We start from the raw sequence: 17,512 nt of genomic DNA on the forward strand, positions 1-17,512 counted from the left end.
AAACACCAGTATATAATAAAATTCTAAAGACACCAATAGCCTCCACAGTTGCCTTATTTCCATTGCCCATATAGATGTATCTTTCAGCATCAATTGACATTCGACTCCTTAGACAGTCCTGCATAGTGACACTTATGTTAGTAGTTGCACCCGTATCTATCCACCAAGTGCCAGTAGGTACCATGGCAAAATTAACTTCTAAACAAACAAAGTTGAGAAGTTTACCTTTCTTTTTGAGTCAGACAGCGTACATGGAACAATCTTTCTTTATGTGACCAAATTTCTTACAAAAGTAACAAAGGTCTTGTTTCTTTTGATCCTTAGGTTGTGATGTTCCTTCGTCAACAGTTTCTTTATGCTTACTCCTTTTTCACTTATGTGAGGCGTTTTTAGTTCCAGAAGTAAATGCCAAATAAGCACTTTCAATCCTCTCTTGTTTCAGTCTATCCTCTTCCTGCACACATTGAGCTATCAACTCATTCAAAGTCCATTTTTCCTTTTGGGTATTATATGAAACTTTGAATTGACTAAATTGTGCAGGAAGAGAGATCAAAACTAGATGCACAAGTATGTCATCAGACAATTCAAGCTTAAAAGTCCTGAGTTTTGTCACAAGATTAGACATTTCCATAATGTACTCCCTTATGTTCCCTTTGCCCTTATATCACATTGAAACAAGCTTATTACGTATAGTACTTGTTTCAACCTTTTCGTTAGCAGCGAATCGGTCTGCAATTTCGTTTAGGAAACTTTTGGTATTTTAATCCTCTGTTATACCGCCCCTTTTCCGGAATTTAGTGTTGCATCGTCATCAAGCTCATGCGATTTGATCGCTTCCACTTCTCCTATACGACCTTTTCTTCATTAGTACTAGTTTCGTTCAAGTCCGCAGGGCGATCACATCTTAATGCATAGTCAAGATCCATGCAACCAAGAACAATCATAATGTGCTCTTTCCGTTTCTTGAAGTTTGTGCCGTTAAGCATAGGAATGTTGTTCATAATGGCAGATATGGAAGAAACTATAAAATAAAACAAGTAATGCTCACAATTATCAACCATGTATATGTGAAGATAACTTAAATCAAATAAAACTGAAGTAACAATAATAAATAAATATAAAATTGTACATTTATCAAAACACATGAAAGTGGGCTCATCTAAAGATACCTAGCACTAACATTATCATTTAGTCTGTGGATAGAAATAATAATTTGTAAGTGGTACTCTTATACATATTTCATGAACATTGATTACTAAAACGGCCTAATAATATGCCTTTCTTTGGACCAAAACATTATCAGCATATCATTACTAAATACATCACATATTCATGACTATCCATAATCTGGCCAAAACAATCTTCCTTTGAGATAGTTATTTTGCATAAATAAAACATGCTTACATGTTCAAAATAAATAAATTTTATCCAATAGAGATTACTTTGGCAACATAGTAGACTTGTTTATTCAATTTGAAACAAAAAGCACACATGGTATATAATGGTTAGGGTGTTAAGATTCTAATTAACGAACCAAAAAAAAATTAATGTACAAAAAAATCAAATTGCAGCAATGTAAGCCGTGGGGTTTACCGACTGCCATCACCCTAAGTCCCTAACCAAACCATCCTTTTAAAAATATGTTTTAAACGGGAAAATAAAAAGTGAAATAAAGGTTTAAAATGCCAAAGAAACACGCTGCGAAGGATTAAGTTTGTGTAGTTTCTTGATCCAAAACACAAATATAAGTTAAGCCTAAATTATTATTAGAGGAAAACGAATCACAAAGAGACAAAACTACAAACCTAAAAGTTCCGAAAATAATTAATGAAATCAGTTCTGCCGTGAAACCGAAAGCACAAATCCCAACCTTCTTGTCTTAGCAATACTTAACCCACTGTTAGGGTACTAATCTTGTTCCATTGCTTGAATTAATTGAAAGAGACAAGATCTTTTAATTTTTTAATGTTCTTTTTCTGAAATGCAGAGAAAAGAAAAGTAGCGTCTTTTCTGGTTTAAGGACCATTTCTATTTAAAAGGTATTGAAGTGCCTCAAATTTAAGGTATCTTTTCATATATTTTCATCAAAAATAAATGAAAAGAAATAACAAATATTTTCTAGGTGGACCCATGTAATAATTCTTTATTAGATCATAAAAGGGAAATCTACATGGTGTAGCTAACATTAGACCTTATTTTTATCTAGTAGCTATACTTTAATTTATTTATACCTCATAGCTAAAATGTGTATATCAATTACACTCCATAACTAAAACATATAAAATAGGTTAAAATAAAAAATTAACCCCTGTATCCACATTTTTCTCTCTCCTCCCTCCTTCTCCCTCCCTTCTGCTCTCAATATCGCTCATCGTCACTGCTCCCTCATCGTCACCACTGCTTCACGCGAAAGCCAGATGGAGAAGTAAGCTCTGGTCACTGCTGTTGGTTGTGGACGAGCTCTGATCACTGCTCCCTCATCGTCACCACTGCTTCACGCGAAAGCCAGACAGAGAAGTAAGCTCCGGTCACTGCTGTTGGTTGTGGTTCGTGTTGTTGTTGTTGTGGTTCGCCAGAGAAGTAAGCTCCGACGATGGCTGTTGCTGTTGTTTTGGCGGGGATGATTAGGAGACTTTGTATTCATTTTGACGGTTTTGTTGTTGTTGTTGGCTGTGGTTGTTGTTGTTGTTCACCATCTCTCTCTCTTCTCCCTCACGATGAAGTCAGATCTGGCCGGAAATGACTTTCTACTTTTTGAATACAATCCGTTGTTGATGAAGACGACGGTGACAACGGTCAGATCTGGACGGGAACTACCAAATCTGGCCGGAATCTGACTGGAATTTTATTTCTTGTATTCAGTTTTGAGTGTATTCGTTAATTTCATTTCTTGTATACAAATGAATACAGTGAATTTTGAAGAGTATACAAATGAATAGAGTGAAATTTATTTCTTGTATTCAATTTTTGAGTGTATTCGTTAATTTTTTTAGTGCAAATTTTTGTGTTTTTGATGTTTTAGTTGAATACATCTGATTTGAATACAACAAAATCTGAATTGAATACAGTAAAGTCTGGCTCAACAAAATTTGAATACAATCGAAAAGAATTTTTGAATTTTTTTTATTCGCTGTATTCATGTATACAGTTAGGCCGTTTTATGAATACAGCGAGCCATTTTTTGAATACAGCGGGGAAATTGAAGCTATGCAGTGTAAATATTGAAACTGTAGCTATGACAAATTTTAAACCCCCAAAGTGTAGTCATTTATGTAAAACTCCCATCATAAAATGGCTTCTTTAATGATAGCATATCTATGTAAAATATATTAATATGTGACTTTATAAATAGAAAATTACTAACACAGTTGTCTACCGTGGTGAATTTTTTTATAAATTGAAGACCTAAATAGGGTTAAATTGAAATAACAATTCATTTAACGACTTGAAGTTAGTCGGTATCTTGTTAGTTTAATGCTCAAAGACATGTTAGCCATTAGAGTTTGAAGCGTAATGAAAAAACTTGAAAATAGATTTTGTTGATTCAACGTTTCTTTGAAGAGATTGGTAGTTGGTATTTGTTCACTAAATTATGAGGAAGTTGCATTTCAGATTTGAGCTCATTTGATTGAGAATTGAATAAGATGGATTAAATTTTTTGCGCATTCTTCTTGGAGAAGAAGATGAAATTAGAGCTGGGTCGGGGCGACTCAGGGAAGGAATTGAATAATTCTTTTAAAATCGATTTATTTAATTTGATTTGGGGTTTTCCATCCAAATAGGGGTATGGGTGTAAACATTATAACGACAGAGGTATTTTTGTTCACAATCGCTAAAGGAGGATAAAGTTAGCTAATAAAACAAAGTAGAGGAGTATATTTGGCCCTTTTCCCTAAACAATAAGCATTTTTGGGGAAAAATAAGCTTGTTCAAATAACCTATTAATAAAAGATATTTAAGTACTCTTTTGACAAGATAGAGAAGTAACAATACATGGCTCACCTACCTAACTCATAGTCTGTTTGATCAAACTTCTAAAATTAACTTATTTTGAAAAGTACCTTTTTTAAAAAGTGTTTTTTTAAAAAGTATTTTTTGTGAGAAGCAATTTGTGCTTGACCAAAATACACCCTTGAACTTGTCCCTTTTTTCCATTTTGGCACCTCAACTAAGTGTTGTTCCTATTGAACCCCTGAACTCGTCCTCAAGTGTGTCTATCAAATACAATCTGACTTACATAGTATTCTATCTTCAATGTAACAATATGCTAATATATACTCTAATTTAATTATGCCATTTTTGGCTCAGATTTGCAGCAATTGAGAAGGAAAAAAAGTGTAAGCTCTTAATTAAGCTGGCAGTGAAAGAGCAGAACCAATAGAAACCGACACATCCATGACCTAAAGAATAACTTACCACACGTCTAAAATATTACTTTACATTCATTACCACAATTTATAATAAAAATCAGGTTTAGAGGGTTTGATAGACACACTTGAAGTCGAGTTCAGGGGTTCAATAGAAGCAACACTTAGTTGAGGTGCCAAAATGAAAAAAAGGGACAAGTTTAGGGGGCTGCATATGCATTAAGCCTAAAATATAAGTAAATTTTATCCAAATGATCAGTTTTCTTTTGGTTATTTTCCAGGTAAAGAAAAAACCAAAGCACTGTAAGAAAATTCAAACATATATATCATGCATTATAAATTAATTCTGCCATTTTAACTGGTTGAAGAATTGGTAGAGTAGATTTTATTTTCTTTCTAGTTTGGTAGAATAGATTGAAATAGAAAGGTGCATGTGGGTAGAAATAAAAAAAAATCAGACGTTGAAAAGGAATAGGTAGATGTAAATGAAGTTTCATGTGGGCCTACGTGGAGATGAGCGGTAGTATTATAAGTTAAGTCATAATTATAGTAAAACTTACACAAATAGCTACCTTTTAATAGCTTCTAACTAGTTATAGCTACAAGTTGAAGATTTACAATTCGTAGCTGCTTTTGGCTGTATTTCAGTTGTATCTCGCATTTTTGAAATACAGTGACATATAGCGAAATACAAAACACGTTAGAGTAAATTTAGGCTCTATTTTTGAAACATATTTATTAAAAAGAATTCTGAGAGAAAAAATAAGCTATATTTTTGTAACATAATATTCTTTTCCTTTTTAAATAGTAAGTCAAATTAAATCAACTATATTTTACACAAATCAAATTAAATTTAGGCTCTATTTTTTTTGAATAAATTTAGGCTCTATTTTTGGAACAGATTTTTTTTAAAATTCTAGGAAATCAAATTAAATTTTCCCATAAATCACGCATAACTTCCATAATAGGACACTAGTTATGAAATACAGAGAAATACAGAGTTATGGTTGATTTCTGAAACCAATTCGGAGATCCAATTGTTTTTTTGGAGAAATAATTGCTACAATTGTTGAGTTTTGAAAAACAATCCATGTTTTGGGTGGATTTTGCAACCTAATAACGGGGTGTAGTATTTGCTCATTATTGTATTTGGTTGTAGATAACTGGAGCGTGAAGGCACTTAGAAGAAAGAGAAACATATGAGAGATGAAAGAGAAATATGAACGGAAAAAGGAAGACACCGTATGAAGGGGAGAGAGGCCGTAAAATTCGCTTGGGTGGAGGAAATAACCCTGTGTATATTATTATAGCTATGATATGTAAATAAAAAACCCATTTAGCTACTAATAGTTAATTAATTAAATAGTAGTTATAATTCATAAATAAGTCTTAGAGGTAGTTATGCTAGGTAAAAATTCCATAATTATATGCTGCACGTGGAATGAAAAGTAAAACGGGCCTACATTTTCAACCAAATCTGTTTAGGTAAGTAGAGGAAATAACTAAAGGGAATTTTACATAAATGACTAACATTTAGGGGTTTTGAATTGGGCATAGCTACATTTTAGCTAATTACATTTCGTAGCTACAGTGCGCGCTACAGTAGTTTGCTACAGTAGATTGTATTAAAAAATCGAAGTGTATTCAAAATTCGGTTGAGTCAAATTTCGCTGTGTCAAATTTCGCTGTATTCAATTTAAATTTTGATGTATTCAAATCAGATGTATTCAACTTAGATGTATTCAATTAAGTTGTATTCAAATCAAATGTATTCAGCTCGGCTTTATTCATTTGTAGCTATTTTTACACTATATTCACTTTATTATATTTAAAATCGATTGTATACAAAAAAAATATCCTTCAAAATACACCCCAAAACGCAGAATTTTGCACTAAAAAAATTAATGAATACACTAAAAAACTGAATACATGAAATAAATTTCACTCTATTCATTTGTATACACTTCAAAATTCATTGTATTCATTTGAATACAAGAAATAAAATTAACGAATACACTCAAAACTGAATACAAAAAATAAAATTCAGGCCAAATTCAGGCTAGATCTGGTTGTTTCCATCCAGATATGACCGCTGTGGAGTTGTAAGCCGTCGCCGTGACGGCAAACAACAACAACAACCACGGCCAACAACAACAAAGTTAGTGTAGATTGGCCATCTGTTGAAGATACAAAAATCAACACAGATCCATACAAATCCGAGAATAAGATCTTCAAATCAAACTGTAAATGCAACTTAACAGTAGCGGCGGTGGGCCAGGCACTTTCAGTGAATTTAACAGAACTTAATTCTTATTTTAGATTCGAATTATATAGTGTGTATATAAATATACTAGCGGCAACACGTAGCTGTTGGCTCCGGTAGAATTCCGCCGGAAAAGATGACCGGCGGCGGCTCAAAACGTTAGAGAGAGAGCAGACGACGTTAGAGAGAGAGAGAGAGAGAGAGAGTGGAGGAGAACGTTAGAGAGAGGAGGAGAAGGAGGAGGTAGCTAATAAGTGTCATTAACATACAACTTTTAGCTATGAGGAGTAATTAATGTAAACTATAGCTACTAAATATAATTATCTACACTAGTTTGTCACACCATGTAGATTTCCCATAACGGGAGATCGGAGTATTTTTGTCCAATTACGAAAAGGTACACAGTTAGCACCATGAAGTACAACAAAGTTGAAACAAAAATATTCATGTATACCGAAGCTACCCCTGCCAGGCAGGCAAGCAAGTAGACGAACAACTGCTTCCTAGACTCTTATATATTACTACTATATAGAAGCATGAGTTAAACCCATGCTTCGTTGTCAGTCATTATTTAAAAAATAAAACAGGTGGGACCCATACTAAAAACACCAAGAATATTAAAAAAAAAAAAAGTGAACCCCTCCATCTCCAAACTCATGTAAAAAAAAAAAGGACTCCATATTAAAAAAATCAAGCAATATTAAAAAAAAAAGTGGACCCCATATTAAAAAAACAAGCAATGTCAAAAAAAAAGTGCACCCCATATTAAAAAATCAAACAATATTCATGTAATTCCCAAAATATCTCCATTAAGTCAATAATGGTGGATTCATTGTCATATGTGTATCAACCCATTAGTGGAAGCAAATAAAATTATTGTATAACAAAAACCATGGACCCCATATTATTTCTTTTCTTCAAAAGGTTAAGTAGCCAAACCATACAATTTCTTTTCTTTCTTATATTAGCCTGAGATCTAATCTAGATATTTAACTGATGTATTTGCTATTCCGCCATGTCATTTATTTGTTATGTTTACTAAAATAAATATACTTAAAATATTTATATTTTAAACTAAGATAGAATTTAATTACTTTTACATTTTTTTCCCTTACTCTAATAAATGTGAAAAGAGATTAATATGGTAAAAGAAAAAATAATAGTAAATGGAGATCAAATAATTAATAAGGTAAATTAGACAAATTATAATTCTAATTGACGTTTCCTTTAACAACCGTGCAAAAGACAACATGACAAGTAAAATGAGCTAAACAAAGAATATTTACCAAAAATTAAAAAACAGTAGTTCTTCGTTTAGATAGAAAATCAAATTTCTACTTTGTTTCGTTTTAAACATGTAAAATTAATTTAATAACTTGAATTAGAATAGTCCAAATCAAAATTTGATAAAAAATAATAAGTATTGTTTAAGTCCAATCTACATACATTAACAATAGAATATTTTACACCTTTAAATTAATCGAATTAAAATTCAAAGTATCAACTGATGTTTAAATATTGCTATTGTTTTATCTCAAAGAGAGGAAAATAGTTTCCTTTTAAACAAGTCTTCTCTTTTAAAAAGTATTAATAAATTTTTGCCAACTTTGTATTCGTAGCAAACACTAATATAATAAAGTTTTGGATACGGAGCACAAATTACAATGTTATATTTAGTGTTTTAAAAGGCGTTTTCGGGGCGAGCCCTGGGGCGGGACGTACCAAAAATGCCCCGGGGCGATAGGTCGGGGTGAAAGTCTCCAAAGGCGTACGCCCAGCAATTCGGGGCGTACGCCCGGGCGTTTGGGGCGAGTTTTTTTTTGTTGGGGCGTAAGTCCAGAAAACTTCTTCAAACCAAAATGAAATTTGTTAAATAAGTCCTTAATATAATGCCCAAATTCTCAAAAGTCAACATGTAATTACTCAAATGTTTTAAAAAGGGACTGGAACATTAAATTTAAAAGTCAAGACCTTTTTTTATTGCTAGAATGCCTAATATATATTCTTTTCCAATTATTTATCTTTTCTTCTACTATCTCAAAAAAGTAACGAGCAGTCACTTGTACTTGTAAGTAGCATATAATAGATTGTTCTAATTAGTTTTTTTGTGGGGGTGGAGCATATATATATATATCACTTATTTATAGTTTTCTTCAAATTTTTACGCTATTTCACCTATTTAAAAGTATTTATTATAATTATATCATTTTATAAAATACTAAAAATTAAAACCCCATGGGGCTTACGCCTCACTGAGGCAGACATAAAATGCCCCGCCTTACGCCCTCGCCTTTTAAAACACTGGTTATATTAATCGTGTTTTGAACATATAAAACAGACTCATCAGACTCAGAAGCAGAAGAATTAATTAATGAGATAGGATTAGAAAAACTAGACCTAGAACCAATTCAAATGGATAATTTAGCAAATATATCAGAAGACTGTGGTCACGACTTTGAAATAAAAAAAGGTTTAGATAGTAATGCATGTTTCTCTTGTAAATGGTTTCCTAGTAGAGATAAAAGAACAAAATGTAAAAATAGTTTTATAGAAGGATGTATCATGTGTATAGAAAAAAAAATTAAGACAAATATACACAAAGAAGAAAGACATAAAAAAATAGAAAACCCCACTATTAGTATAAGAATAATGACATTAGAAACTAGAATGAACGAATTAGAAATCAGGTTATATAAATTAGAAAAAGGAAAACAAAAAGAAGCAGATAGTGAAGATGAAGAAATAGGTTTATCTAATATACAACCGCTAAGAACAATACCAGAAGATTCAACAGCTGAACTAATGAGTATAGAAGACCATGGAGCCCTAGTATGTAATGAAGATAAAAAATTAGGAACAATAAAAATACTTGCAAGAATTGAAATAGATGACTATGAAATAGAGACATTAGCATCAGTAGATTTGGGATGTACTAAATGTATAATAAATAAACGAATAGTTCCACCAAATTTAATAAAAGTTCTAGACAAACCAGTTGCACCATGCAAATGGATGGAACTCATAATATATATAAACATTATGTTCATAAGGCATACATTAGCTTTATCAACACTTGTTCAGAATTTTATAAACCTACTTATAAAATGGATAAAATATGGGTAAGAGACTTGAATATAAATATAGACTTTGTCATCGGATTAGACTTTATGTTACATAACAATGGAAGTTGCATGATAACAAGAGATGGAGTAATTTTTCTAAAAAATATTACTCATACACCAGTACAAGCTCATAAAACTGAAACTAGAATCAGACATAAGAAGATCTCTACTCCAGACCAAATAAACCTGCAAAAGAAAGAACAGAGTTGTTGTAAGGATTGTCAAGACAACAATACATGCTGTAAAAGCAAAAGAGAAATAAAGAATTTAATTCTAGAAGAAGAAGAAATACTAGACGACGATAATCTAATAGGAAAAAAATATACTTTAATAGACATAGAAACAGAATTATATAATTTTAAAACAGGGATAGAAATGATAGGAGTAATAAAAAACCAAAAAGATTTAGATAATATAATAAGAATACTAGATGAGATAGAAATTATAGGAGAAAAACCTTTAAAACATTGAAAAAATAACAAAATTGTATGTAAATTAGACATAATAAATCCAGAATATATAATTAAAACAGCCTCAATAGAAGCAACTAACCAAGATGTGGAAGACTTTAAAGTACAAATAAAAGAATTATTAAATTTAGGAGTAATAAAAAGATCTACTTCTAAACATAGATCTGCAACATTTATGGTAAGAAATCATAGCGAAATAGTAAGAGGAAAAGCGAGAATGGTAATAAACTATAAAAGACTAGTCTTTTTGCTTCTTCTATAGCTATGTCTACTTCAAATTCTTCTTGTATTAATTCTATGTCCATAAGGGTTGACTCAGTAGTTTCATTTTCATCTAGAGTACTTTCTTCTTCTATGTCTCTTTGTGATGTATAATTATAATTAGTAATCTTATAGATGTCTCTCCTCTAGAATTAGTGTACATTAGGTGTAACTCTGGCTGTAAAATCTTCTTTCTACTAAAGTCTTCTAATTTCCATTCTAACCCTGCGTATTCTTCAGGATTTATTTTTATAGGTTTAATTAAATTTATTCCTCTATTTCCCATTAATTCTACGACATCTTCTACTTTAATTTTAAACTTAGTATTACTATTATTCGTCATTTTTCCTAAAAATCCTATGCACATTAATAAATCGGAAAAAGGGCCAAATATACCCTTCGTTATACTTTGGGTCCAAATATACCCCTGTTGTTATACAATTGGTTTAAATATACCCCTCCTCCATTAAATTTGTCCAAGGTGGACATACAATCTTACGTGGCAATGACATTTGATGAGATAGGTGTCACATGGCATGCCACCTCAGCGCCTCCTAACCCATTTTGCCTCTCCCCTCTATTTTTTTCTTCCACCACTAAATCATTCCCTCAACCACCGTTGCCCCCATCGACAAATTTAAATGAGGAGACTTCGGAAATTACTGAAGAGCTAGAATATAAACTTAGGGTGACTTCGGAAATTACTAAAGACCCAGAATATAAACTTAGGGTGTACAACACCATGTTAAGATAATATTGTTTCAATGAAGGGTGGGACTTTGAATTCAAGAAATGAATTAAAATTACTCTCTTCCTCTAGGATTTCTTGAGCTAGATTTACTCATCTTGCATTACGCCACTTCTTTCTAGTTATATGACCATTCGATATGGAATGAATTTTTCTATCATCGAGTCTTATGCTGTCTGAACTGTGCTGAAATATGTCTAGCAAACATAGATCTTGTTCATGTGTTATTTATGGATGAACATGGCGTGCCAGGTTCTTATATGTGTTAGAAAAATATTATTTTTTGTCTAATATCTCAAAAATAGAAGGACTATTCCTGATGACTACTTTGAAATAAGAGTATTAATTCTATAGTTTATTAGCCTTAATGGCAGATTTCTTAATGAGAGAAATTGATTGTCCCAAACGTTTTGTAACTGAATTTTGGTCAGCCTTTATGGTTGAATTTTGGTCCCCTTTATGGTCTAGATTTATTCTTTCTTAATGAGTATTTGATATTCTAATAATATCACTGTAGCTGTCAGCTTTTTGAAATAGTAACTGATGGCCCACATTGATATCCTTGAATAGTATTAAGTGCTATGTATTCAAGTCCCACGTTATTTGCTGAGCTTTTACTAGCTTTGATTAGCCTCTATGACTAGTCGTTCAAAAGTTCTCTGATTTAACTTCTTAAGCCTATAAATTCCAATATATTTTTCTTGATAAAATACATACAGAAAGAAGGAAAAAAAAAAAACGTTCTTCTACTCCTCACTTCCTTTTGCTGGGTTTCATAAAATAATTTAATCTTTGTTAGATTCTGGATCCTAGTTTTGTACTAGAAGAGCTTGTTGAATCCTGGGGGTTACAGCTTAACCGGGTGAAATATCCTTAAGGACAGTGTCTTAATTGACACGCCTCAAGCTACGAATATTTCCGTGAATTCAAGATTTTTTCCAACAATCTTAAGGATATTCTCCATTTATTGTCATGGATCACAGAAAAGATCAAACTGCTACCGTTACCGATAACACCGACGGTGTTCCTGCTGCACAAACATCTCCTGTTGTTGTTCCCGTTGTGTCTCCACACAACTTTTCCAAATACTTCCCTGATGTTTCAAAGGTGGAAGTTTTTGGTGGACAAAATTTTAAGAGATGGCAGGAACTTATTTTTTCTGCTCTTGACATGTATGGTGTGGCGTCTGCGCTAACAGATTCAAAACCTGATGAATCTTCTTCTTCTACTCAACAAAATCAATGGGTTTATGCAAACAAGGTGTGTAAGCACACTATACTAAGTACTCTTTCTAACGAGTTGTTCAATGTGTATTGTTCTAATAAAGAAGCAAAGGCAATTTGGGACTCGCTGCATGCGAAGTATACTGCTGAAGATGCTACCAAACAAAAGTTTGTTATTGGTAATTTTTACAAATGGGAGATGACCGAGGACAAAGATGTGAAGATGCAAATCAACGAGTTTCACAAACTAGTTGAAGATCTTAAGTCAGAGAAAATTATTTTGCCTGAGCAGTTCGTGGCTGGTATGTTGATTGAAAAACTACCGCAATCTTGGAGTGACTACAAACAAAATTTGAAGCACAAACAGAAGCAGTTATCTCTTGATGATTTGGTGAAACACATCATCATAGAAGATACCAACCGAAAACAATCAATTTTTGCCAAAGGAAAAGAGATCACCACAAATGCTAATCTTGTGGAAGTCAAGAAGTCTCGCAACAAAAATACCAGGTATGAAAAGGAACCTGGTTACAATCTCAAAGCCAACAATCAAACTTTCAAGAAAAAAGGCAATTGTTATGTGTGTGGAAAACCAGGTCATCATGCTGCTCAGTGTAGAAACAGAGTTGGGAATAATGACAATCCTGCTAAGCCAAGAGTAAATCTGGCTGAAGCAGATGATATTATTGTTGCGGTCGTTTCCCAAGTGAACATTGTGGCCAGTGTGAGTGACTGGGTGATAGACTCTGGTGCTACTACGCATATTTGTGCCAATAAAACAGATTTTGTGTCTTACACCCAAGTCAATGAGGGAGAAGAAGTGGTGTACCTTGGTGATTCAAGAACTGCTCAAGTTCTTGGAAAAGGAAAAGTTCTTCTCAAACTCACATCTGGAAAAACTTTGGCCTTAACTAAAGTATTGCATGTTCCTAATATCCGAACCAACTTGGTTTCGGTGGGATTATTAGGAAAAGTGGGGGTGAAAATTTCGTTTGAATCTGATAAGATTGTGTTAACCAAGAACAATATTTTTGTGGGCAAAGGGTATTGTAATCATGGTTTATTTGTGCTCAATGTTTCTCAGGTTCAGAGTGAAAATACTAGTACTTGATTGTTTGCTGTTTTTTTTTTTTTTCTTTGGCATGTTAGAGTTGGAAACATGTGGAATAAATGTTTTCTCTGATGATAAAGTTGAAAACACGTGGAATAAATAAGAACTTAGCTTTCTTACTTGTCTCTCCTCGTGGTTTGATATTTGTTAATGAATGTTTACTATATTAGTTTATTTTATACTACAGTAACTTTAGATTTTTGAAAGTTGTTTTTGACAAAATGAATAGTTTTCATATAACAGTAACAAAAATGATGGATATTGTATGTTATGCCTTCAAAAACATTTATTTGGTTTTTATGAATTTTTTGGTTATCATTGGTAGATGAGTAATATTATAGTAGCCTATTGAATCTGCAATCATGTGAGTCCGTGCCTGTGTAATGTTTTATTGTTTTAATATGATAATTAGGTGAATTCTCATTTTCCTTTCCTGGGTTATCATTGTTCACTAATTTAATGCTACATAATTGATGACGTTGCAATGTGAATATGTGGTTTAGTGTTCTGGAAAAGGGTACATCTTTTAGGATGATATTCTTCGTTATAAATTTAATGTATATGTTATTTTGTTGAATAACTTTAAATGTATTGGAATGGCTTTAACAAAATTAAGTATTGTGCAGTAATGTTATCAGAACATGTTTCTATGAGAACGTTAATATATGTCCATTTCTGGTCAACTTGTCTTTGACATGGTTTGGTGTATAAATTTTTATGTCATTTACAAAATAGGATACCTCACAAGATTGAGATACTTCTCTGAAAATTATGGAAAGATTGTTGCTTAGACTGAAATATTTGAAATTGTGGGGGTGTCTTGGTAATGTTATACTAAATATAGTGATGTTTTACTAGAGAGTACAATGATGCAAAGTGGATCTCAAAATCCGTGTCGACACGATGTGATAGAGAAGTTGTTGAAGATGGAACTATTTCCATGAGTTATGTGATGTCTGAGGTGAATTTGGCCGATTCACAAGACTAAAAGAAACATCGAGGGGAATGAGATTTTTGTCATTTGAGAAGATTAACAATGATGGTAACCCAACCTATGTGATTAGAGATCCTATGAATTAGGTTCATATTGGTAATAACAAGTCATTAGTTGATCAAAGTGCACTATTAAATTACGTCCCTTCCTATGGTGTGTGAATATAGTGCAATACTGCAAGGTAAAGTGAGGTTGAGTTATAAACTCTTAATCCATTATCATATCCTTTATAGGTGGTGTATTGCTCTGTAGAATACACTTGATGGGTGGACCTATATGAGTGTGGAGTGGTGCCGCTTCTATGAAATTGTGACGGATTTCTAGAGCACTCATGAATACCAGGACACGCGCATGGCCTCTTGGCGCAAAACCGCGATAACGACAAAGATTGTGAGAGTATAATGTGATAGAATAAGACCCTAGACTTACGAAAGAATTCTTGGTTCATAGAAGTTTTAAACTTCACCATTTATTCTATAAGTTTAATTTTATTTTATCTAGGTCTGGTTTATAGTCTACGCGACACCAGATTCGATGCATTGTACTCATATATGTTAACCGAGCAAAACTTTTTATTTTAGTTATTTTATTATTTTTGAGATATATGGGGGATTGTTAGGAAAATATTATTTTTTGTCTAATATCTCAAAAATAGAAGGACTATTCCTAATGATTACTTTGAAATAAGAGTATTAATTCTATAGTTTATTAGCCTTAATGGCAGATTTCTTAATGAGAGAAATTGATTGTCCCAAACGTTTTGTAACTGAATTTTGGTCAGCCTTTATGGTTGAATTTTGGTCCCCTTTATGGTCTAGATTCATTCTTTCTTAATGAGTATTTGATATTCTAATAATATCACTGTAGCTGTCAGCTTTTTGAAATAGTAACTGATGGCCCACATTGATATCCTTGAATAGTATTAAGTGCTATTATGTGTATTCAAGTCCCACATTATTTGCTGAGCTTTTACTAGCTTTGATTAGCCTCTATGACTAGCCGCTCAAAAGTTCTCTGATTTAACTTCTTAAGCCTATAAATTCCAATATCTTTTTCTTGATAAAATACATACAGAAAGAAGGGAAAAAAACATTCTTCTACTCCTCACTTCCTTTTGCTGGGTTTCATAAAATAATTTAATCTTTGTTAGATTCTAGCTCCTAGTTTTGTACTAGAAGAGCTTGTTGAATCCTGGGGGATACACCTTAACCGGGTGAAATATCCTTAAGGACAGTGTCTTAATTGACACGCCTCAAGCTACGAATATTTTCGTGAATTCAAGATTTTTTCCAACAATCTGAAAATCCGTCTCAGATGGTCCACCCTTATATTGCGTGGATCTCCATTTGTCTTGACATACAAATATTGTGTGATAAGTGTGGAGGTACTTCGTGCAGATTCTTCAAAATTCACTGGAAAAGGTGACATATCAATATCAGATACTTCCGTGGGTTTTCATTCTGGGTCTTCAGTAATTTTCGAAGTTGACCCATTTAAATTTGTCAATAGTGGCAATGGTGGTGGAGTGGAAGAAAAATTTAGTGGTGGAAGGAGAAAATAGAGGAGAGAGACAAAATGGGTTAGGAGGCGCTGAGGTGGCATGCCACGTGGCACCCACCTTATCAAACGTCATTGCCACGTAAGATTAGATGTCCACCTTGGACAAACTTAACGGAGGAGGGGTATATTTGAACCAATAGTATAACAGCAGGGGTATATTTGGACCCAAAGTATAACGAGGGGTATATTTGATCCTTTTCCGTTAATAAATTATTACCATTACACATTTCTTCGTATCCTTTAGTCTGTATCCTATTTTTATATGTTTTCCAAATTCTGCTATCTATATATATATATATATGTATAAAAACAATGCAAATTTATGTATGTTTATTAGTAATATAAAATATATATTATTACTACTTAAATACAACTACATATATATACATACACTATAACCTAAAGTGCGCACGGGCATACGCAGTCTAGCACAATAGTAATAAGAGGGAGTTGCTAGCTTCTCTCCGTCAACATGCCAGCTTAGGCAAATACGGATTGGCAACTGTGGGACCCGTTTAAACACTATTTCTCCTACTGCAGCCTTTTGGAATACTTTCTTCTCATGTGGGCTCCACCCCTATTTTGTATTGTGTTTGTAGCAGCACTTTAACTTTCACACTTTAATACCCCCTATAAATTCATTCACTCCTTATTACTCCCTCCGTCCCAAAAAATTATTTGTCTTTTATTTTTTAGTTTGTCTTAAAAAAATTATTTCATTTTTATATTTAGAAACAATTTAACTTTATAAGATGATTTATAGCTACACAAATATCTAAGACTTATTTTAAATCACACATTTTAAAAATCTTTCTTTATTTCTTAAATTTTATGCCAAGTCAAAAGAGGTAATATTTTTCTACGGAGGGAGTACAATATTACTCTTCTTTGCTATTACTAATTTTATCATCTTCGAACATCGCAAGTTCTTTCTCAGCTCCTCTACTTGGATAATTGTGGATTCTTGATGCTTTTTCTGTGCTCTATTTTTCCAAATAACTTTTCCAAGAATGACATGTTTATAATTTCTCTTTCTGGTTTCTTTTATAGGTAAGTCTAATAGGGTCGATTAGAACAAAATTACTATATCAAAGAAGCAAATTAAAGGTGCAGAGATAGATATTGTTTGTTGATTCTTATAACCTGTAATCGTTTGTTACAACTATTTTTAAAAGAATGAGAAAATTGTGATTACTTCATTGGATAAAGTTTTTTCTGAATTTACTGAAGCAGTTCGATTATACATATCATGTGTTTCGGTATAGCCAGCTTTTTTGGTTTTGCTTGCAAATTTTAAGGCTTGAGGATCAAAAATTTAATTTATTCTCAGGTTATGATTTTGAGTGCCAAAATTCATCACTAATATATATATTTTCAGCACGTGGGTGCATGG

General features: G+C 32.6%; 1 protein-coding gene across 1 annotated transcript; it reads right to left on the reverse strand.

Annotated features, from left to right (window-relative positions):
- Window positions 1-370: 370 nt before the first annotated feature.
- On the reverse strand, window positions 371-1,061 carry LOC132613340 (uncharacterized). Its single transcript, XM_060327357.1, has 2 exons — window positions 855-1,061; window positions 371-658 (listed from the first exon to the last, which is right to left on the reverse strand). The coding sequence occupies exons 1-2, from the start codon at window positions 1,059-1,061 to the stop codon at window positions 371-373; spliced, it is 495 nt and encodes a 164-aa protein (XP_060183340.1).
- Between the last annotated feature and the right edge of the window lie 16,451 nt (window positions 1,062-17,512).

This window comes from Lycium barbarum, chromosome 10, assembly GCF_019175385.1.
Source record: "Lycium barbarum isolate Lr01 chromosome 10, ASM1917538v2, whole genome shotgun sequence".
In the NCBI taxonomy this organism is placed as follows: domain Eukaryota; kingdom Viridiplantae; phylum Streptophyta; class Magnoliopsida; order Solanales; family Solanaceae; genus Lycium; species Lycium barbarum.

Coding starts and splice junctions, on each gene's coding strand:
- LOC132613340 (XM_060327357.1), bottom strand. CDS start 1,061: ATGGTTGATAATTGTGAGCATTACTTGTTTTATTTTATAGTTTCTTCC. Junction 659..854: donor CTAGTACTAATGAAGAAAAG/GTCGTATAGGAG, acceptor ATGTGATATAAG/GGCAAAGGGAACATAAGGGA.